The 23,893-nt window shown below is 33.9% G+C and overlaps 1 protein-coding gene across 3 annotated transcripts in view; it reads right to left on the bottom strand.

The window, feature by feature from the left end:
* Positions 1-23,893, bottom strand: part of LOC106117785 (uncharacterized) — an 81,505-nt gene that overhangs the window by 2,490 nt on the left and 55,122 nt on the right. For 2 of the 3 annotated variants that reach the window (XM_013312219.1, XM_013312217.1), the window contains exons 2-12: positions 14,561-14,692; positions 9,856-9,958; positions 9,299-9,498; positions 8,441-8,623; positions 8,090-8,199; positions 7,550-7,664; positions 7,067-7,175; positions 3,133-3,270; positions 1,318-1,493; positions 728-866; positions 123-228 (exon numbers count right to left, since the gene is read on the bottom strand). In XM_013312219.1, the coding sequence (XP_013167673.1) occupies positions 123-228; positions 728-866; positions 1,318-1,493; positions 3,133-3,270; positions 7,067-7,175; positions 7,550-7,664; positions 8,090-8,199; positions 8,441-8,623; positions 9,299-9,498; positions 9,856-9,958; positions 14,561-14,692 (1,511 nt within the window). The remainder of the gene's footprint in view (positions 1-122; positions 229-727; positions 867-1,317; positions 1,494-3,132; positions 3,271-7,066; positions 7,176-7,549; positions 7,665-8,089; positions 8,200-8,440; positions 8,624-9,298; positions 9,499-9,855; positions 9,959-14,560; positions 14,693-23,893) is intronic. The other variant, XM_013312220.1, reaches the window with a different exon arrangement.

Here is a 23,893-nt window from a genome sequence, read left to right on the forward strand (position 1 = left end):
TTCTAGACAATTTGAAATAAAAAAAGATAATTAGAGAATTTATTCTATTTTATATACTAAATGGAAAGTAAAATATGCACAAAATATTATTCTTAGATATTGAACACGTTTGAAAGACTCACTTGAGTAGGTGTTCCAGCAGGAACTTGAGCGTGTCCCGGTTGCACTCGGGGAGGCAGTTTACAATTTCGCGGAACTCCTTAATCCGCGCTTCACGAGGCTTGATCGCTGCAAACACAAACAAATATAATTATTATTTACAAACATAAAAAGAGAAGACAATGAGTCTTTGTATCATTGATTCGTGAATAGAAACGGTTACACTCAATTGATGATAGTAGAATATCGATTAATGAATCGATTCAAAGATATCATAGCAACGTAACAACTTTGTGCCTTGTCCGCTGCAATACCACGACCACACAGAAGACACACCTGAAGTGCGAACCAATTCCATGGACAGTCTGTTGTGCCGGAGGCCTAATTTTAATCTTTCCCCTTCCACCCTTTTCTAATAAGGAAATTGTACGATAAGGAAGTGCATTGTCAGAGGAGATTACGCATAAGAAGTAACTCTTTCTGTACGTCCTCTCCTTAGATAAAAGGTAGGTAATTGTAATTAAGAAAGTCTATAGACAGTGGTCGCTTCGCTTTTTTCTCGACTTTAAATGGCCGCTTGTTCATTTGTCATCTAAGAATATGAAAAAGCGAATTGAAAGTTACTCACAGCATGCAGCGAGAACTCTATCAAACATGGTGCAAGGTATGAGCGGTTCCTTCAGCTCACGGAAGAACAGTTTGAGAGCGCCAGTCAGCACGTGGATATCTGTATTGTTACTGATCACGGACTGATTCTTCTGATCGATCTGCACATACACAAAGAATATTTTATAAAAAGAAAATCGTATGACAAAACAAAATCAACTTAACGAGTATCAGGGGCTCAATGGTTAGGTACTTGGAACTGCATGTACTAGGTTCAAGTTCCGCCGTATCAATGTGTTTTTCGATTAACATATGTACATTTATCCGACGTTTTTACGATGAAGGAAAACATCGTGATGCAACCTGCACATATCAGCGAATTTAAAGATATGTGTGAAGTCAATCCGCATTGTATCACGGTGGTTGGCAATGACTTAGATACGCCTAACTTGGGGTAGGCTCCGAGCCCCTCAATGGGGAACTATAGTGAGCTGATGATGATAAATATCTTAGTGCGCAACGCATACCTTTCTAAAAGGGTCTAAACCCCTATATAGGAGGCTTAAGTTGGTAAGGTAAATGGTGCCTTCCTTCAAGTAGTATTACTCTTACCTCTAGCCGTATCTTCTGCACCTGGCTGAGGTTCCCGCTAGCCCGATAAAGGCCGTCTGTGGACATGTTTTCCTCGGTGCTCTCGATCTCCCGGACGCAAGCGCGCACGAACTCCGGCACACGAGGGCTGCTCTCCGAACACACCTCCTCCAGCTTCCGACCGAATACAGGCTCATCTGTGCACAAAGATATTACAAACTGACTATTTCCACTAGCCCGACTGAATTTGGATGTGAATTTCAACTAATTAAAAAAAATCTTGGTACGTTAATTAACAATGTTTATTTAATTTGAAATCATGAGTGTTTTAAAAAACCTTACATCTTACTTGTGTTTGTTGTTTGTTATATAAACATACTAGCTGTCGCACGCAACTCCGTCCGCGCGGAATTACATTAATCTAAATTAGTAGCCTTCCAAACTATGTTCTACATCTATGACAAATTTCATCTAGATCCAATCAGACGGCTGAATGCTAGAGAACGGTCTTGAAATACCTTGTAACCAACATCCATCCATCCATCCAAACATTCGCATTATTTATTACAGAGTTTAAGTAAAAATATACATTTTCCTTTCTCATTTATTTAATTCCTTGTAACACAATCTAACCTACGTACGACATGGATCAGATTATTGCCATTAATATCATTCTGTTTCCCACCTTCGGTAATTTATACGTCAAAATAGTTTTTTTTTAACAAAACGTTACTAGGAAACCGTAATCTACGACCGTGTATCTTAGATGTATGGATGTGAAAGAAATAAGATAAGACAAGTCTACGAAAATATCCATTTAAAAGTTCCTTACAGAAGTTCTTTTGTTTTTTTTTTTAATAATTTATTATTTACAAAAATGAACATAATTCCGTTTTTTTATTTCATTCTTTTCTATTATAAATTGTCCCCTTTAAATAGAATTTACTAGATTAGAAATTTTGCCTTCTGTTCAGAAATTCTGGATAACTTTCGTTACTTTTGAAGACATGTCTTATACATGTCGCACATTATTACTGTCTCTATATTTTCTCAAAGAGAAAGAGGGATGGTTATATTGTACAGACGACACCCATTGTTAGAGAGACCACTTGAAGATGAAAAATTAAAAAATTAAAACTTATATTTGCAGCATCAGTCTGGAATATAGGAAGATAGCAATATATCTAGCTATTTTTAAAAATCTCGCGTAAAATAGAATGTTTTAAAAAATATATTTACAAATTTTAAATTATTCTACCACCGCTAAGAACTATAGGGAAACGGGTAAAAATAAAACAAGCCATAATATTATTGCATAAATTCATTTTAGTATATTAAAATAACTCAAGCACCTGTCAAAATAAAACGAATATAAAATCTCAAAACTCGCCAATAAAAATGACTAAATATTTATTTTGAAAAAAAAAAACAAAAAAAATCTTTCCACAATTATAGCAAAATATTTTTTAATAAATGTATTTTATTAAACTTACCGTTTTTATTACAAAATAAATTTTGAACTAAATATTTACACAGAATATTTAGTTTTATATTGAAGTTTCTTTTAATAATCACCCTGTAAATCTATACATTATTAACCATCACCAAATTAAATTATATCTCCCAAACAAATTCAAATCAAGCAAACCATCACCCAGAAGCATAAAAAAGCAAAAATCTAAAAAAACAGCTATTAACTACAATTAACCGTTACCACAAGCGTTATAACTATAAAATAACGGTACCTGTTTATAACGCTGCTATATCACTACTGGTCTTATAATTAAGTGCGGGCCGTTCCGTGTAAGCTTTACACAATTTATATACAATTCGAACCTTTATATATCCCTTTCTTGACCAGATCTTCCATCGTCGGCCGCTTCGGGAAGAATTTTCTCAGTACTTTTGTCACTTGAGATTTCTGTGTCGAAACCTCAGTGGAATCACTGAGATCCTCGTTGCTACTCCCACCGGCTGAAAGAGTCAAGGAAATACTAAAGAATGTTAGGACAACTAGCAAAAGAAAACAGAAAAGTTAGACAAGGCTGAAGAAAGAGAAAAAAAGGTACATCCCAACAACCACAAGTTTAATACGGAAAATAAACCTATTATCTACCTATAGTTTGAAAATATAGTTATAAACATTACGTTTAAAAACGTTTAACATAAACTTAAATAAACTATTCAAGTGTTTAAAAAACAGTTATAACGAAAACGGTGTTAAAAACATATAAAACGTTACACATTAACTAAATACGTCTTAACACGAATATAAACAGACCAGACTGGAACAGATTATTAAACTATTTACCTTTTATATCGATGAATTCTTCCTATAATCACTATAACCAATGGATTTTTTAAATCAACGATTTAATAATCATCGATTAATTTTGAAAAAACGTTTTTCGCGATATTAGTTTCACCGTTAATAAAATAACCGTTAAAAATAATTAGTAATTGTAGATACTACATGAGTGACATCACTAGAATTGTATTCAATCAGTGGACCGAATTTTGATTGTTGAAAAATGTAATCAATAAGTTTTGAGGTGTTTTGTGTGTAAATGAAAAATATAAAATCGTGTTATATAGATACAAATATATAAATATAATAAAGGTAAATAAATTTATACATATTTTAAAATGAATAGATCCATGTGACCTACTAATGTACTGAACGATGTCTAATTTATAGGTTAACAAAACAAAATGCTTTAAATTTGGTCAAATGTGTAGATAACTAAAGATTACGTTTATCTATAACAAAGATATAAAATGATTATTGTTTCATCATAACTTTTTGTAACACAATTTGATCTAATTGAATTTATTTACGTAATTATAAAACTAATAAATATAAGAACATTTCCCTCGTTTCATTAACTCCAATAACGGTAGCAGGAGTAGTTGTGTTATTTTTATTTTTAATACATAATTCATACCACAAATATTAAAGATAATGCTAAAAAGCAGTTTTACTTACTAGCTATAACCCGCTACAAAGTCCGCGCGAAATAAAAAAAAAAACTTCATTAGTAGCCTATGTTCTTCCAGACTATGTTCAACATCTATGCCAAATCGCGAGATCTATGCAGTCGTTCTGGAGATACCTTCTAACAGACATCCATCCATCCATCCATCTAAACATTCGCATTTATAATATTAGTAAGGTAATTAAATCAAAACAGCCATTCACTTCTTAAAACTAATGATTCATTTGTTTCATAAACAAAGTTTTATAATTACTCATAGTGACGTCAATAAACAGTAATTTAGAAGTACTTATTTAAAATCCTAATAAAATTAAACATCATCATCATCTTCATCAGCTCACTATACGTCCCCACCGAGGGGCTCGGAGCCTACCCTATGTTAAGGGTGATTAGGCCATAGTCAATCACGCTGGCCAAGTGCGGGTTGACTGCACACATGTCTTTGAATTTCTTCTCAGATATGTGCAGGTTGCATCACGATGTTTTCCTTCACCGTAAGAACGTCGGATAAATGTACATATGTAAATCGGAAACTAAACATATAAATATCAAATTAAAACAGATTATTTCAAAGGAAAATTTAAGATTTTTTAACAAACACAAGTAAAAAAAAACACTCGGCCATCTGATTTTTCTGTTTGTGTTAATGTTGCCATGATAAATAAAGTTATAAAATGCTATTTCATAACAATAGAGACTAATCGTTACGTTAAATCGTTATTGATAAGCTGTTTTTATACGTGTTAAATAATTTTACACGTCAATATAAAATAAAATATAAAAATATACGTTTTACTGAGCTGCTGAAATGTTGCGATCCAAAAAACTGCTTTATTTTCGAATGATGTTTTTCCGTAGGACTCTTTTTCGGTTTATCCATAACTGGTTCCGACTTAAAATGCCAGAATTCGGATGCAACATGCACTAATTCGTGATCCATTTTAAAGAAACATCACATTATATTAACAAAAAACCGGTAAAAAAATTATCGATTCACACCGGCACATCACTATCACACGTGCGTCTCTAACGGATTGTTTATTAGTACTGGGATATAATCTAAGATAGGAGGATTGCGTTATCTAGATAAAGACCCTTAATATCGCGTGGTAATGACCAAAACGCAATAGTATTGTGTTTTGTAATAATCAATCGAAGCAAAAATAATGAACGATTCATTCAGTTTACAAAATACAAATTAAAAGTAACATGAAACATAATAAACCAACTTATTTAGTCCGGTACGAGACTATCTTTACGGTTGTTCTGTCAGAAAACATGTCAAAGTATTTATATTTTTTGACATTAAGCTTAGTTTGACCTATGATCATAAAGATAGTTTGTAATTATCTATTTGTATTATCTATATTTTGATTTTAGCAGTATTCTAGATTTAAGGTATAAGTTATTCGTGAAGTAACGTGAGATTAGATGAGAAAAATATGCATTCAAAGTTTTGCGCAATTTGTTGTTATGTTCTCATTTATAATTTCAAAATAACTCCATATCTCGATAGCTTAAATAGAACGAATTGAGCAATAAAGATGTTGCAATATATAGAGACAAGTTATATCCCACCACTTTTGCCGCACTAAATTAAAAAAAAAACTTCTGGCGATATCTTCTAACAAACATTTTTTTATCTAAACTTACGCATTTATAATATTACTAAGATTGTCATAAATAATTATACCGTTAAATTAAAAAAATAATAACCATCTTACACGATCGCTTTATCCGGAAACCATTAACGCAACAACTCATAATCATTTAAGGCACATCACTATTTTCAAATGTCAAACCGTTGTCAAATTTAAAAAACAAAAAAAAATCACTAAATCAAATTAAAATGTAGTTAATAATTGAATAATAATGCAATAATAGTAATAAATTAAACATTATAATATGAATTAAACTTGTAAAATACGTATATCAGCCGAGGCAATGGCAAGTGACTGAATAAGGAAAATCGAACGTCATTAAATGTGTCAAATCATTCAAATTCCAGGAAAACACGTCATTAGCATAATACGAAATAAATTCATGCTAATTTTTTTCGATTTTTTTTTTAATTTAAGGCAAAAAGACACGAATCTAAATACAAATTGAAAGCCCTAAATGCATGATCTTTTTTTTATAATAAAACTTATGTTAAAATTATGTAAAAAAATGTATAAATTAATAATGAGTAATAATTAATTAGATAATTTATAGTATTATAGTTTTTATAGATATCAAAATATATTTGTATATCTTGTCTTTGAAAAAAATACCGTAATAAGAAATGTGTTGGAAATGAAACGTTTGTGTTAACTCTAAAAAGGTTAAACCATAGATTGTAAAGTACGTCAATAAATCATCAATGAAATTAATTATTTTATTATATATTAAGATGATAATTTTACCTAACATATTAAATATCTTTAGAATATGGCGTAGAGTTTATAACTGTATCTACAGGTCCAGATTTAAACTCTGAAATGTCCTTTTAAGACGTTCTAATACTAAAAGAAGACATCTGCAAAGAAGTTCAAAATGGAGGGACGTGTTTGTAGACTGTCATTAAACAATTGCGACCAAAGTTTTCAAAGTACCAGGGTACCAGCAGCGACGATGGGGTAGGGCGAGGATATGGAGGAGATTCTCGAGCGTATGCTCCAGAATCGGAAACAAAGGGGTGCTCTTGGTGACCTTTAAAATAAAAAGGGGCGCCGCAAAAATGTCGCCCGGGCGCCGGAACAACCCTATAGGGTACTATAACATAAGAGACCCACCTTTCTTGTGTCGTGCATGTCTTGCGACGGGCGGCGTGCGGCCCAGGCTCTCCAGGTCCGTGTTGCTGCTCTGGTACTGCGGAGGATACTCCTCCAAGGTCGGAGGTCCCTAGTGGATGAAAAAGTTAAGTTGTAATTTTTTATTATAAAATATCTATTTCTTTTCACATGATCTGTAACATCTAAGAAGAAATTGATTAAAACCTGATTTTTAATTTTTTTTTCTCCCTTGTCAGTAGAATTTCGCAAGCTAACAATTGGCTACCGGTTCTTGATCTCGCTAAAGTAAAGAAGTGGGAAGGGAGTGGGATTTAACCTATTCCTATGCGTTCCTCCGTCAAATCATCATCAAGGGAAGAGCCCTTTCCTATTCTTTCCTTTACTACGATGATCCAATTACTGTTAATAGGCATCGACTTGGCACGTCGTCTATAAGAGTACTAGTGTATCCGACGTGCGACAACTGAAGCGGGAGGTACTCACCAGTTTGTATATAATATTCTGTATAAGCATGAGCAGCTGCTTGGCTTTGTCGTCGCTCTCGTCCTGCAGCAGGTATGTATCGTAGCCCACTGTCAGGGTGAATGACCTCGTGTATCTGTCAACATAAACGTACAGTGACATCTAGTGATAAACAAAATTTTTCAAGATATGGCGCAAAATAGATGAAATTATAGATTTTATTCGCAACTTAAACGCACCGCTTGACGTTGACAAAAACCGCTTCCAATCGGTCCAAGTCATGACTATATTGAAATGTTAGCAAGAATTAACAAAAATCGTAGAATAAAATGTACAACGCCATCTAGTGAACAAACTTAATTTTACGGGATAAAGTTACTTCGTAACACATGATATGTTCGCTTTGCTGAAAACTAAAAGAATTTTTTAAAAATTTGTCAGCAAGGCCTTTGTTCCGGAAAATCTCCAGAACGGCTGGACTAATTTTGACGAGACTTTGATTGTAGGTGATGCAGGAGCATATCATATGATTATAAGATTTTGAACTGAATTAGTAGTTACCTTCTTGTATGGGCTTGTATACAAGGCAGCACATGCGCGTTACGCAGCGGCAGGATGAGCTCAGCACGAGGTGCAGTCGGGCTGGGCGGTGTGCCCGGCTTGCGGATCTTCTAAACACACAGAGAGGAAAACAATCTTTTTTTATTTCAAAATTAAAAGGAACAAACTGACAAATAGTAATTGAGTTACTATGTGAATCTGTAGAAATATGTATCTTAATATTTTTAAGTAGTTTATATATCCATTTTATATTTTTTTCGATCCTGTAGGGGTGGGCAATGGGGGTAGCTGCCTCCCTTCTCCGACGCCCATGTTTGCTTGTAACCTTTTAATAAACTTTTATTAACTTACGGTGGCATTATACGTTCTCTGATCCTTGTAGAAGTAGAGTGCGGTGTGTGTTAACACCATGTAGCATTCGCTCCAGTTCTTCTTGCTCTTCTTGCCACTCTCTGAATACTTGGTGCGTTTGATCAGTCGCTCGTCGACCACCGAGCTGGCTGACTGCACCGGCTCCGGCGCACGCTCGTATACCTAACGAACGAAATAATTTTATTAACACGTAAAGATAACTTTGTCAACTAGGAAAGAAATGCATAAATCTATTTTAGTAAAGAACATAAGCTTCTGTATTCAAATTTCTTTACTGAGTCATAAACAATAATAAAATATCAAGGTCAAGATTCGACCAATGAGCGCCCAGTATTTGTTTTTTTGCACTTTTGAAAAGCGGGAAAATCTATTTATGACAGCGCCATCTAGCGATAATGCTAACAACATGAACTTTGTTTAATATTAAAAAGAAATTGTCCACGCCATTGTATGAAATTTACTAATACTTTTTAATTTAAGACTTGGTCAGGGTTAAAAAAAACTTCGTTATAATATAGATAAATATGAAAGTAATTTCTGTGCATGAAATTGGTGTAACAAATGACACATTAGGTTTGAATCTTGTAGGTTATTTTTCTTTGCAAAGAATCACCTGGTACTAAGTTATTTGGTCGTATTTTTTTTAATGTAAAATATTAGCAGATTTTTTTCTAACTTTACTAATATTTCTTTTACTATTCCAACTAAGCTCTATGCTTGACTTAGGATATGGTTTACAACAGTAGTTGAATGGCCGGATTGGAACCCCCGACCTCGTGATGGGAAATCTGTACCCTTAACCATTAGGCTATTGACGCTTTTAATACATTTGCTTACCTCAGTAGGTGGCAGCACTCTGCGTGGCGCGGGTACTGGCGACCTCTTGTGTGCGACCATGGAGCGTGACTTCCTGCTGCGTGAGTAGGCTGGCTCCTTGTCACGCACCTCCACGTCAAGACTGTCTCCGGAGGAGGAGGCGGGCAGGTGGAGGTGACTCGGCCGGAGGTTCGGCACAATTAGGTTCTCTGTTGAACCACCTGGAATAGAAAGAAATACATTGCGCTATAGTGAAATAAACGACTAAGCATGACTGCTGCACTCAGTGCTTAATTGGTCACTAAGTGATCATTAAGGGCTACTTAATGTCTCTGCAAATGCGGCAGTAATATCTTATATACAAAACTCTCGTGTCATAATGTTAGTCATTATACACTTCAGCAACGGCTTGGCCGTTTTATTCAGTAGATCTGGGAGTCGGCTTCTATCTACTTTTCAATCCCGCGCGGACGGAGTCGCGTGCGAGAACTAGTAAAATGTTAAATTAGTAAGCTTGCATTTTTAAAGTTAAAACAGTGATTTTCAAACTTGAAAAGAAACGTGTTATCTATAGCTACCTAATTTCTTGTTGATCCTGACGAAGGGCGGGCTCTCCGCGCTCAGCTTGCTGTACCCAAGCGCACCTCGCTCTGACGCAGGGCTCCATTCCTTTGCTGACTCCTGGAACAAAATTAAACCATATATTAAACTAATAAACCATATTATGGGTTTCCACTGTCTGTATACTTGTAAATAAACATTTAATAATCATTATCTTTGAAAAACCAGAGATAATTTTTATTAAAAAAAACAAATATTTGTTTGTTTACATACGAAAATTAGTCACTTTAGCAAAAAATATTTCTCGTCATGCACGCAAGTTTGTGATATATCACACAAACATAACCTAACATAATGTTGACCTATCAATGAATTCCGGTGATACAGGCAGCATGGCACCGTAGGCGTGTTTATATGTCGTTATATAATCTATGCCATTTTATTATCTGTGCTGCAAAATCCGAAGTCCGTCGAACGGAATTCCGGACGTCAAAATCTAATCAGTTTTCAGCTATATTTATTCCAACGGAGATCTCGTTACGAAGTATTATTCAATAAATTGAATGATTGCTATATTTAACAATGACATCTGGCCGTAAACGAGACGTCAAATATTACCAACATTATAAACATTGCCGCGAATATTACAGTGCTGCCAATATGAATGCTGTTTTTTCCTCAATTCAAAAAGACTCACTCACACTCAGTATAGCTGTTTAGGTAACTGTAAATAAGGAAATTATCGTAGTTTATAAATGAAACGAAAACATACTTATAAAACTATGAAATCGTATATTTCATAGAATATTCTTTTAAAAAACATATTTTTAACAAACATACAAAACTCATTGAGTTGAGGCACACCCACATTCAAATCATATGATATTTATGAACGAAATATAGATAAAAACTAAAAGTACGGACGCACATCCGGACATATTATTTAATATGTTATACGTACGAAGGAATGAACGAATAGTACCAGCGTGGAACATTTCGCTTGGCACAAGATCGGCGAAAGTTCACAGCTGACGGCCAACCTCCATTAAATGGAGAGGCACCTTGAGAGAAAGAGAGAGAGAGAGAGATACAAAGTCATATTGAACTTTACAACTTTGTTAAACAAAATCTGCATTAAGAAAACATGTCAATAACTTTTCCAGTACATCGTAATTGGGTGGACGAAAGCTACTTTATAAAATAAGAAGTGCCGGATAGCTATAAAGTTTTCTCTCCGTTATTATTTAAGTATAACATTCGCAAAACTTCAGTTTGTTCCATAGTTCCATGTTACTGGCCATATTCTTACCATAAAATAGGCAAAAGACACACATATTTGTCATAACCTGTCATCGTATCGACTTTTATATCATAAATCAAGTCGATATTTATAAATAAAACATTTGATTATTTATAAATAATTAGGTATAAACACATTTTACATTTATCCGACGTTCTTACGGTGAAGGAAAACATCGTGATGCTGCACATATCTGAGAAGAAATTCAAAGATATGTGAAGTCAACCCGCACTTGGCCAGCGTGGTTGACTATGGCCTTATCACCCCTTACTTAGGGTAGGCTCCGAGCCCCTCGGTGGGGACATATAGAGAGCTAATGATGAGATGTAAACAACACCTTGCAGTTAAAGTGAATAGCTTATGAAATCTTGAGTTAAATTCCCAAAAACATATAGAATATGTTTGGTTTTCTTTAATACTACAACTTTTTGCATTTAATTATTATTAAAACTATTAAAGAAACCAGAAAATAGTATTATAACCTTAAAGTAATTACATTGTCAGTGGCTCAATACACTTCGTGTGAGAGCCGAGAGAGAAAAGAAGAAAAAAAAGTACATTGTGAACAAACAACAAAATGTTGCCAGATTTTAAATTTAACAGCAAACATTTGTGACAGAAGTATATATGTAGGGGAATTTCTTTGAGCGGAAAACAATTAATTAATAGTGTTAATATAATGAAGGATAAGTAAAGGGGGAAAATAATACTGTTTTTTTTATGAGTAATAGAATAATCAAGAGTGAGTCTAATTATGAAAGCTACCGTATTACTCATTCTCAAAACACTTCAAAATAATATTAAATGTTACAAAATCCTTGGGTAATGTTTCTAAAACTTAAAGTTTCTAAGCCGCATGGCAGAACATAACCTAATGCAACTTTGAACGCCTGTTCATTGCATACCAAATATGGGCGGCAAACTTTTGACGTCTAAGGCGTAACTGTCATAAAAGATGTTGCCAGATAAAAAAATTATAATTACCCGCCCAAACCAAGTCCTTTCTCTTTTCACTTTAAACATTTTATCACTTCCTATTTAAGAATTCGCACAATATGTCACATGTTTTTTTTCACTTTATTATATTAACACATTAACTACATATCACGAGCGTTGGTTACCGCAAACTAAAGTTATAAATAAATTAAAGGAGGTAATTGTACAAAGGGAAATATTGTTTAATAAATCGTACAGGACACATTGCCAGTGACACACCAACAATTGTGGCGGACCGAGTAACATAATGATACGCATTGTTGTAGGGACGTGCGGGTGGTCGACACTTGTCGATACTGAACCAAATAAGGTGACATAGTGACGTGTCTGGAATATTTATGACCTCTAATAGAGAACTTAAACATGATTTAGAGACATAATTTAGACATTTTTAGAACATATTGCCACTTTCAATCACAGCCAATTTTGTTATAATGATTTATAGGGCTCGTTGTTAGTTGCATGCACGAATGCACACTACGTGTGAAGGAAAGCATGCATATGTCCACTTCCTGTAGGTACTGAAAATTATCACATCGTCTTGATTTAAGTGCATTGAGACACTATAAGTTAATAAATATCGATAGAATGTAAACACATCACTAGGCAATTCGTTATCAACGTTCGGTCGTCGATTCGTTAGGAAATGTTCGAGTTCGTTATCTTACACTTTATTACGAGCCCGCTGATTACTGCATATTGCTTTGATTCAATGAATGCCTCACAACACTGCCACGTACAATAACTACGTCTGTCTAACTGGCTGTTTATTAGGCTAGCGGTCATCTTCATCAGCATAGAAGAAAAAAAAGTAGCCTTTAATATAACCTCATTCGTCAGATAAAATAAAATAAGCCTTTATTGCTGTTCTAAAGTATATAATACATTTGTGAATTTACATTGAGAATGCTATGAAAAGGAATCAGTCCATGATCAGAATCCAACGGATACCTTCCCGTTATAGTCGGTGGATCCGTTCTGGAGATTATCCAGATTCATCATCATCATCATCATCAGCTCACTATACGTCCCCACCGAGGGGCTCGGAGCCTACCCTAAGTTAAGGGTGATTAGGCCATAGTCAACCACGCTGGCCAAGTGCGGGTTGACTATGGCCCAGATTAGATTTATTGAAACAACGTCCAAGTACTTAATAACGGTTTAACATTGTTTTTGGTTAATGTTAAACGAAGTTAGTCCTTGTTGAAAGAGTAAATTAACGTTAATTAAAACTTCCGGATGACATGTTAATATGAGAAATAAACAGAATCCAGTGTACATCTCACTAACTTTACGTGACCCTTTTTGTTTGTATTTCTTAACAATAATACCACGATAAATGGCCTTTAAAGAAGCTTTAAGATTGTAGTGACATTAAACGTGCAACACGTTAATCATGCCATAAAACTGCAATAGATAATCTATGGTATGTCTATGGTTGTTATTTATGATTATGCTTATCATCAATGGACAGGCTATAAAACGTGATATTTTGTGCCTATTTGATTTTCACCATTATGGCGCTGATGGTAGTAGTTTAATATTTTGCATTTAACATCAACAGTCGCGTTTAAGTCAGAACCAAACAAAAGCTGTAATTTTCAAGCAATATCCTATCGATTTATTGCGATTAGTGTTTTACCTTACCTCATCAACGTCAGTCAACTGCAGACTGCTTGGCGGCGGCAAAGATTATGTTACACGATTGCTTTAGGAATTGAAAATTACCGTAATGATATTTTAATATCCTTGTAAAATAAATGTACGCGGAATTGCTTTGTTTATGGTGCGTGATTGCCAAATGTCTCATTTAATTTTTTTTTTTGAGTAATAACGAAAATGTGCAATTACTACACAACTGAACTTATAACTGAATCAGAGCATAAATTCATGAATTAAACTTAATATTATTATTCAGTAAAATACGAGTATTGGCTGGTGGAGTACAATGTTTTTATAGAAAGATTCAAATGAGATTCATTCAATGGTTGACAGCCGGACGCGAGGTTGGCGCGAGCGACCGCCGCCATTTTGTTTCGGGTGAACAACACGCGCGCATAGCTAATGACGCGACGACATCGGTAATGACAAATTAGCACCCGACTACGGCGCGCTCGTCCGGGACCTTTGACTCACAAGCTTCAATATCTGTTTGCTAATTTACCTTCCGTCTCTTTCTTGTCTTGATGCAATGTATAGACAGATAAATTGTCTGTGCACACCCATAGATAAATTGTTTATAATCCTCCATATTAACATGTTTTCGGACGACAGAATACAACACGTAACCATACCGAAAAAAGATCCCACGGAAACTTATTTTTTTAGACGCTACGATAGTTATAACAGTGAAATCTTTAGACAGATTGTTTTATAAATTCTTCATGATCTTAATACGTGTGATATCAAAACAAACGTGCACTCACCTCGTATGTATGTCCAGTGAAGTTTTGCTGCCTGATGTCACGCCGCGGGGCGCGGTACTGTGTAATGCGAGGGATAACCAGTGGTGGCCTGCGCTCGCGACTGTACACAGCGCACTCCTCCGGAGTTATCCACTGTAACAAAATAACAATCATTTAATATAATACGACAGTTTAAGAATAGAAGTAGGTTGATTGTAAGGAAATGTTATAAAGTTAATTCAAATGGCAAATTACTCTTAAAAAAGTATTTATTTGAACTATTGTTATCAGTTTAAAATTACAGTCTTTAGCCTACTAAACTGTTATTAATAAAAAAATAATGAATTAAGTGTTAAGTGGTTGCAAGACAAAATTACTTGGCTCGGCTTAATAAACAACTAAGCTAAATTGCTAATTTATAAAGAGCCTTGTTCGACTACAAAGAATCATTCATACAAGAGCTATGCCTTTAAATAATTGCAAGAAATTATAAGATAAAGCTCTCTTTGAACTCTGATGTGTAGTTCGAAACAACGACATCTATGTGTGATGCTTGAAACCCGACCGGCGACCAATCAGGAAGTGCATTTGCAGAATCGAGCGCGAGTAATGTAAGATGGCGCCAAATGTCTGGTTTTTATTATGGTAAAAGGCAATTGGAATATTGACTTTCAGCCACAGTGTTTCTTAAACGTAAATAATGAAATATTGGATAAAATAAATATAATAAATACACGGTGCGTAATTTTTTTTAAGAAAATTTTGATTATAATGTTCATGTTTACATTTCATTAACTTTTACTCTTAAAAAATAGATATAAAATGCTTTAGAAGTTTAGACGGACAAATTGACAGGCAGTCTGACGGGCTGGGAGCCCTCGTGTACCGGACGCTCACGGACGCGCCTGGCGTACACGCGGTTCCGGGTTCGATCCCACGAGATAATGTCGCGCGGATGTCGATGTTATGAATAACGTCCGCACAATTACTTTTTATTACTAAACATACATATTGCGTAAACGAATCAGATTAATATTTTGGTATATAGTGCGACAAAATTGTCTGACCCGGTGTCGATAAAAGAAACTTAAGTAATACAAGAGCTTAAAGACACCACTCGTAAGCGTCACACAAGTACTAAAAGATCTTTGTCACACTGTCTTGTCATGTCTCGTCTTTTGTGTCATATTCTATGTCTTAGTATTCTCATATTTCTGCAGACCTCACTGTCACACCACCGCTGTTACCGAGTCAATTTGCAACAGTATTCCGGCTATTATGAATGAACGGCTTATTTCCTTGTTAATATTATTCTTGAAGGTTAAACTCTGAAGACGTAAACAATCGAACGGTTGGCTGATTCACTATCTGATGAATGAAAGGCCGTGGGCCGTGGGTACGGGGACCGGTTTGTCTCCTTGACCCCCGCCTAACATGACTAACGCACGCCCCCGGAATCTCTCATATTACGTGATATTAAGATGATTCAGATATCCTTGAATTAATATTAACATAAATACATTAGTTCAAGTTAACTGTGATCGATTAAAAGTTTTGTTTAATAACGAATTGTCGCCCGCGACTCCGTCCGCGCGCAATTAAAAAAAGATAAGTAGCCTATGTCTTCTTCCAGACTATGTTCTATATGTATGCCAAATTTCATCGAGATTCATTCAGCTGTTCTGGAGATACTTTCAAACAAACAAACATCGAACCATTCATCTAAACATTCGCATTTATAATATTAATAAGAACTTAGATTAATAAACATTAACCTCGGGTTTCTGAGTCCAAAATCCTATTTAAAACATAATGTTATCACTGTTTTGTTTGAGATAATGGGATTCTGGAAGAAATTGTCATGTCTATTGCTTTTAATTATTAAAAAAATATATTTCGATTCGAAACTCGGAGCGGGGAAATACCACGATCTCAGGGAACGAAACTATGACTCATCGGAGTGATGAGAAAATTAAAAACGCAGAATAATTACGAGGAAATGATAAGCTTAAATAAATTCAGAAAATAAAGCATTATTTTATAAAGAGTAAGGCATTTTATATGTATGAATGCTAGAAACTTTGTTTAAAAGTTGTTTCTTAAAATACTGTTTAAAATATCAGTCTAATATAATAATATAAAAAAATAGGTTGAACTTTTCTATATTAAACATCTCAATCTGACATTTCGCGGCATTACACAAACTTCCCGCCATTTATGTAACACGTCACTGTCAAATTAACCTTTTCATCTGTCAGAAGGTTGAAATGTTGATTTAATGTACATTTAACAATAATAACCTTTGCATATTTCCGCAATTATGCAACAACAGAGTATATTTGTGAGTGTAGAGAGACAAGTATCAATTTACGAAGCACTTGGCCTCAATTTATACTCTGTACGGGTTGAATCAACTTCTTGACCTTCTGTCAACGCATACGGCCCATTCATGCGTTTATTTGCTATCTCTGTCTGATAAAGGCAATATTACTATAGAGAGAGCGAGTGAGGAGAGACCGGATGTGAACTCGATAATTCCTAATTAGTTGGACAGGCGGGGTTTTAATGAAGATCGTTAAAATGTACTTATATGTACTTAGAAAGCTCGTGCCTTTTATCTTGATAAATCAACAAATATCACCAACAACTAATTGACGTATTATTTATAATTTTAGTATCATCTTGTTCATTTGTCCTTTAAAAAGTAGTATATATTTTTTCAAATACTAACTGCAACACTCAGAGTCGTGTAGCGATAAAGAGAGCAATTAAACTTGGCAATAAATGTGTGCCCCGTTTTAAATTTAGTTAATTTTTAATTACCTACATTAATCAATGATTTTTCGAACTTGATTTATCAAAGAATGATGTTTGTATTTCATAAACAATTTATGTTATTTTAACTTAATAGTAAATTGTAATTAATCTTTTCGACCAACCATAGACTAAACTATAAAAGCACTTTAAAACAAATTAAAAGAGTGTAAATCGATCAAACAAACTTCGTAAGAGACGTCAAAACATTGAGGGGATGGATTCAATATCCTTTTGATTTAAGAGAGCGTTTGTTTACAACTCTTTGTGTTCCTCTATATTGTTTATGGGCATAGATCGTCGATGCGTTAAAGTGGATACGTCTACTATGAAACTTAAGCGGGGCAAATTGACCGAAAATGTATTTTTCTTATGTAAAATGCGAGGGTTTAAAACAATTATTTTTTATTTATTAGAAGTTTTTGATTTTGGAATGTTTTACATTGGATCCGACAGACGGCATCGCAGTGTCAAATTTTAAATAATATTCGAATTTTAATTTTAGTCTGTCCCTAGCTTAGCTTATTAAAAAAACTTTGAAATTTTCAAATTAAATACGTGTAGACAGGACAACGTGTGTCGGGTCCGCTAGTATCTTATATAACAAGAAGTTGAGCGTAATAATTTACAAAACAATTCCATTTTCCCACCAAATACAGAATCTCCGTGACTGATATTGTTAAAATACCTTTGTTAGTAATAGTTGTTTTATAAAAGTTAAATCACACCGGTGTATTAACATCGAAATTTGACACAGAAAAAAACACCAAGAGAAATAAACTATTATAAGATATCAGAAAGTGAATTGTAGGAATCAATTTCATAATATCAAATTCGGACATTTCCGTGAAATGGAATATTATTTGTCGTGATAATTTCGTATATTCTGTGACATGTGCGCCGGCACAGTGGCGCCACGATGACCTCGCGGTGACATCTGTGCGCTGATAACTTGCCTTGTAGACATCTAGCCGCTGCTATGATTCATAAATAAATACATATTAAAACTCCTTATTTAATTAATAAGTGTTTGGAGCCATACTCAAGTTAAATAATAAATAATAAAACTAATTTCCACATCTCCAGAGGCACACACCTAAATATATTGTTAAATTATTATTTTTTTTTTGTTTTCTTTCCTTGGTTTGTTCATATTTTTTTTTATGTTTTATACTTGTTTGTTTTGTATGAATGTTGTACACCTGTTATTGGATAAATTATCAGTTTTATTGTGTTGTATATTGTATTACTTTGGTCAATGTTACATAATTTATCTGTTGTGTGTACTTGTCTAATAAATAAATAAATATATTTTAGAGAAAATGAGTAGAATACCTATAATAGTTTTTATAATATAGAAACATGTCATCTCTCTTGATATCAATATCGTATTTATTGTCCTTTAAAACGTACAGGAAAAAAAACTGAAGTTACCTAAAAAAGGAAGTGTAAATACGTTAATACAACATCACTACTAGTCAAGCAATAATTATAATAATATAGAGATATTGAACAAACAGTCAAACGGACATTTTTAACGTCTTTGTTCACATAGAAAATGATGTATTGTATGCCACTATCATTTATGTTTTAATAGTTAGCGATAACTTCATTCAGATTGACGTTTCATTCATTCTGTCACATAATTACTATCTTACTAATATTATAAATGCGAATATTTGAATGGATGGATGTTAGAAGGTATCTCTAGAACGGCTAAACGGATCTAGATGAAATTTAGCACAGATGTGAAACAGTTTGGAAGAACGCATAGGTTACTTTCGCAGTCGGGGGCGATAGTAAGTCGCTATATACATATGTACTACTGTATATACTTAGTACACAATACATAACATAAGAAACTATAACACAATAAAAAGCTGATATAAATCTACATAACGTAGGCATCAGACAGTATCGTAGTCAAACAAAAACCTACTGATGCTTCTTGTTTACGCGCCATTAAACAATAGTAGAGGCAAGACAAAGAGTAAGTAACCTCAGACGATCCAATAACATGTTTTTTTTTAATTTTACTAATAAATAAAGTCGTTGAATGAACACGTGCAGTAAATAATTGTTTTTATACTATTTAAAAATAGCAACCAAGGGTAAAATGAATCGGATAATAAAAATAATCTACAAATCTTAATATTAGCGCTGTTTAAAAAGATTACCTTCTTAAAAATATTTAAGGGCACCTAGATATTTTAAAGAATATTTAAAAAGTATATTTATAATGAAGCAAGTCCTATAAGTAAAGAAGACCTGTCAAAAATAGTATTTCTCAATGTTTTACATCTTATTTCTTACTAATATTATAAATGCGAAAATATAGATGGATGGATGGACGTTTGTTAGAAGGTATATCCAGAACGGCTAAACGGCATAGATAAACACGGACTATTTTTTTTTTTCGTTCCGGATGGTGTCGCGGGCGACGGCTAGTTGTTAGTAATATCTTAATCTTCTGAATAATTAGTCTATGACGTGTTTGCTTGTTTCACGGGACAGGAAGTTACGTTGTTTTTAAAACGGGGCGCACGGGATCACGTCGTAGGAAGATAAAATTTAGTTGAAAGCGATAAAAATACGACGTTATTGTTCATTCATAAGACGTGTAGATAGAAATACGAGTAAACTGTTCCTTATAACTGTTTTATAATGTCATATTTGTTATTTTACTAGTACACCGAATTACCGTAATCTAAGACAGACTGATGACTCGTAAATATTAGAAATTACTAAATTATACTTGTAAAAAATCTTTTTCTGACATAAGTATATGACAACTGTCGTCTGTTATTCTTTCCGTACTGAATTAAAAATGAACATAATTAGTAGCCTATGTGTTCTTCCAGACTATGTTCTACATCTATGCCAAATTTCAACGAGATCCATACAGTCGTACCGGAGACATCCTCAACACATCCATCAATCTAAGCATTCGCATTTATAATATTACTAGCGGACCGGACAGACGTCCTGTCTACACGTCTTTAATTCGAATATTATTTAAAATTTGACACTGCGATGGTAGCGCCGTCTGTCGGATCCAATGTAAAACATTCCAAAATCAACAACTACTAATAAATTAAAAATTAATTAAAAAAACATTGTCCAGCGGACAAAATTGTGAATCTAAACCATTCCCAGATCCCCTTGAACACACACAAAAAATTTCATCAAAATCGTTTGAGAGACATTCAAGTTCAGTGACATACATACTCACAGAAGAATTAAATATATATATATATATATATATATATATATATATATATATATATATATATATATATATATATATATATATTATTTAATACTATGAAGTAAGATTAGCTACTCTTCTTTTATAATATCTCTTCATTTTATCCAACAATTAAAAAAAAATCAATATGGCTGCCATGTATGTAATTTGACGTCTATTTAATATCGGCTTTGGGTAACAAAGATTAGAGTTTGAAAAGGCAGACTTATAATTTGAATATTTATTCTAATTTCAATTAAATAATTTGAACACTTAATAAATCTTGTTTCAGACTTAATTTTAAATGTTTTTTTTTATCATGTTTACATATTCAAACTGTATAAATCACTTTAGAAAAACCATAAAATATTCCTAACACGGCTACTCAATAAAACTGGCCTAAATTCGCTGCACGCATTAACCACGAGCAAAACAAAATTATCTTATAAATTAGCATACAAAAATAGCATTTATACTAACGCACTAAGATCTATAATTGAAACGCAAGTACATTTATGTACATACTTACTTCGTATAGTAGAAATGCAATGGTTTTTTTTTATTGTTACGACTACTTAAGCGATATCTATTTTAGGTTATTCCATTAAACATCAACACTGGAAGAGATCGAATAAAAATGAGAGGATGAATGGAAAGGGAAAATAATTAAATATTTTTTTTTTCTTTCTGTGCATCCTCTCCTCCGTCGATTAAAGGTAGGCAACGCATATGCAATAGCGTATGTCTATGGACAACGGTCACTTCGCTATCTCAGCGATTTCATGTGGCCGCTCGCTCGTTTGCCACCTTATGATATAAAAAAAAAGAGTTTGCATTCTTATGACTTTGTCTCCCTATAATACAACTGGCCACTATTTCACGAGGAAGAAATAAAAAAAAAGCTTATCTACTTAATATAACCTTACACCCCAGACATATAGTCAATCTTACTAATATTATAAATGCGAATGTTTAGATGGATGTTTGTTTGAAGGTATCTCCAGAACGGCTTCATGGATCTTCGCCGACAGTTAGTATTACATAAATCCTAACCTCTAAACACAATACCCAAGCAAAGTACCTAAGTACTTAAAAGGTATGTTGTTTACTAATTAACTTAACACTAAATCACGCAGACTTAGTCAGACCCTCACTTAGTATTCAAGGGACGGACTAGCCTGCGCCTTAGCGTCTCGTTTACGTATGCGCGGCGGGACCTCTGTTATATTTATATGGACCTTAATATCCCTTCAGTAAGTTGGCAAGGCGTCTGCTTGTCTGTTTGTCTGACTACGTGACTGATACCACCTATTACATTGTTTTGCAATTTTACTAAAATTGTAAATGCAAATGTTTAGATGCGTAGATGTTTATTATAAGGCATCTCGGAAACAACTCAACGGATCTTGACACATAGTCTGGAAAAATGCATAGGCTATTTATTAAGTATTTTTTTAATTCCGCGCGAAATCTCGGGCGACAGATTATCCAAATGTAATTTAAAAAATAATATAACAATAATATAATAATAAGCGTCAATAGCCTAATGGTTAAGGGTACGGATTTCCGATCACGAGGTCGGAGGTTCGAATCCCGCCATTCGACTATTATCGTAAACCATATCCTAGGATAAGTCTACAGCTTAGTTGGAATGGTAAAAGAAATATTAGTAAATTTAGAAAAAAATTGTAGAAATTCTTATCGTTCTTGTATTTTATACATTTATTTACACTTAATATAATTTAAATACAGTTTAGACGGATAGAAAATGCTTTGTATTACAATATTTTAATAATATTAACTAGAGGCAACGCAGCTGTTTGAACTAGTTTAGTTACAACACATCAGTGGTGCTAAATCGAACATTAAATATTTCGCAAGCAAAATAAACCCACTTACAATATGTTCAAGGAGTTTTTACGCTTTAGCAGCCATTAAATCAATGAAAAAAGAAGAAATTAAACTTTTGAATTTAGTAATGTCAAATCAGTTTTTCTATGTCTTTTTCTGTTATTCATGTTCTACAATATTAACACGTTTTTCTGCAAACAAGGGTTTTTTATTTAAATCCCTGTACATTTTGTATGTCAAAATACTAAAATACATTACCAAAATGTACAGGGATTTAAATAAAAAAACCCTTGTTTGCAGAAAAATGTGTTAATATTGTAGAACATGAATAACAGAAAGACATAGAAAAACTGATTTGACTGCACTTTTATCTATGATGCTCTCTGTCTCTCTCGCTTCCTCTATGTTTCGCTTTCTCTATGTCATGCTTGTTTTACCTGTATATCACTCGATAGACTGATTCCATACAAGTGAACTTTGCCTGTCTCCTTGTTTAATATACCATAATTGTATGACCTCAGTCTACTACATTTATATATTTAAATTGTAAATAATAGAGTTTTGACTGACGGACAGACAACAAAATGATCCTATAAGGGTTCTGCTTTTTTAATTCGAGTTACGGAACCCTAAAAAGAATCAGTACGCCCAATACTTTTATATTAAGTATTTGACTCGAATGACACCCCATTATAACACCTAAACTCTTTCCTACGGAGTATCGACTCTTCCATACATCTGACATATCTAAATTTACTCTTATTTACATAATCTATCCATACTTTTGTCTCTTAACTGTGGGTTTCTAAGACCATATTCTCCGTTAAATATATATTGTTAGCTCTGTCAAAGACCACAACAGGGATGACCTTACTTTTATACAGATGTTTTGCTCAAAAAAACCGATCGTAACTGAGTCTTATCCATGCGACCCTTAAGTTTACACGTTTATTAACACCTGCTTTACCGTATAGCGTTGCAAAATTAAAACCAAACGATCATGGCGTTTTATATGCGCAATGAATAATACAAGCGACGGCCCACATCTGACACATTGCATTCTCGTATACAGCTCGTGACTATGATTAAAATATTTTAGCACGAATAGTTTACGTTAAATGTTTACTTTGGAAAGACTAGAAAGCAACCGTTACATAAAGAAACAAGTTTCTTGACAAGTAACTAGGAACTTCTTCTTCTAATGCCTCTCCATTACTGGAGGTTGGCCGTCAGCTCAGCGAACCCTTTCCTGTCCTGTGCCATGTTCCATTCCCTGATGTTTCTCAGCCACGACTTTCTCCTCCTTCCAACTCGTCTTCTGTCTGCGATTTTGCCCATCACAATGAGTTGAAGAAGTTCATGTTTTTCGTGTCACAAGACATGGAAAAAAACTAGGCACTAAAAATCTTTTTTTTTTATAACAGAAGGGGCAAACGAGCAGC

This window comes from Papilio xuthus, unplaced genomic scaffold (assembly GCF_000836235.2).
Source record: "Papilio xuthus unplaced genomic scaffold, Pxut_1.1 DF827679.1, whole genome shotgun sequence".
NCBI lineage: Eukaryota > Metazoa > Arthropoda > Insecta > Lepidoptera > Papilionidae > Papilio > Papilio xuthus.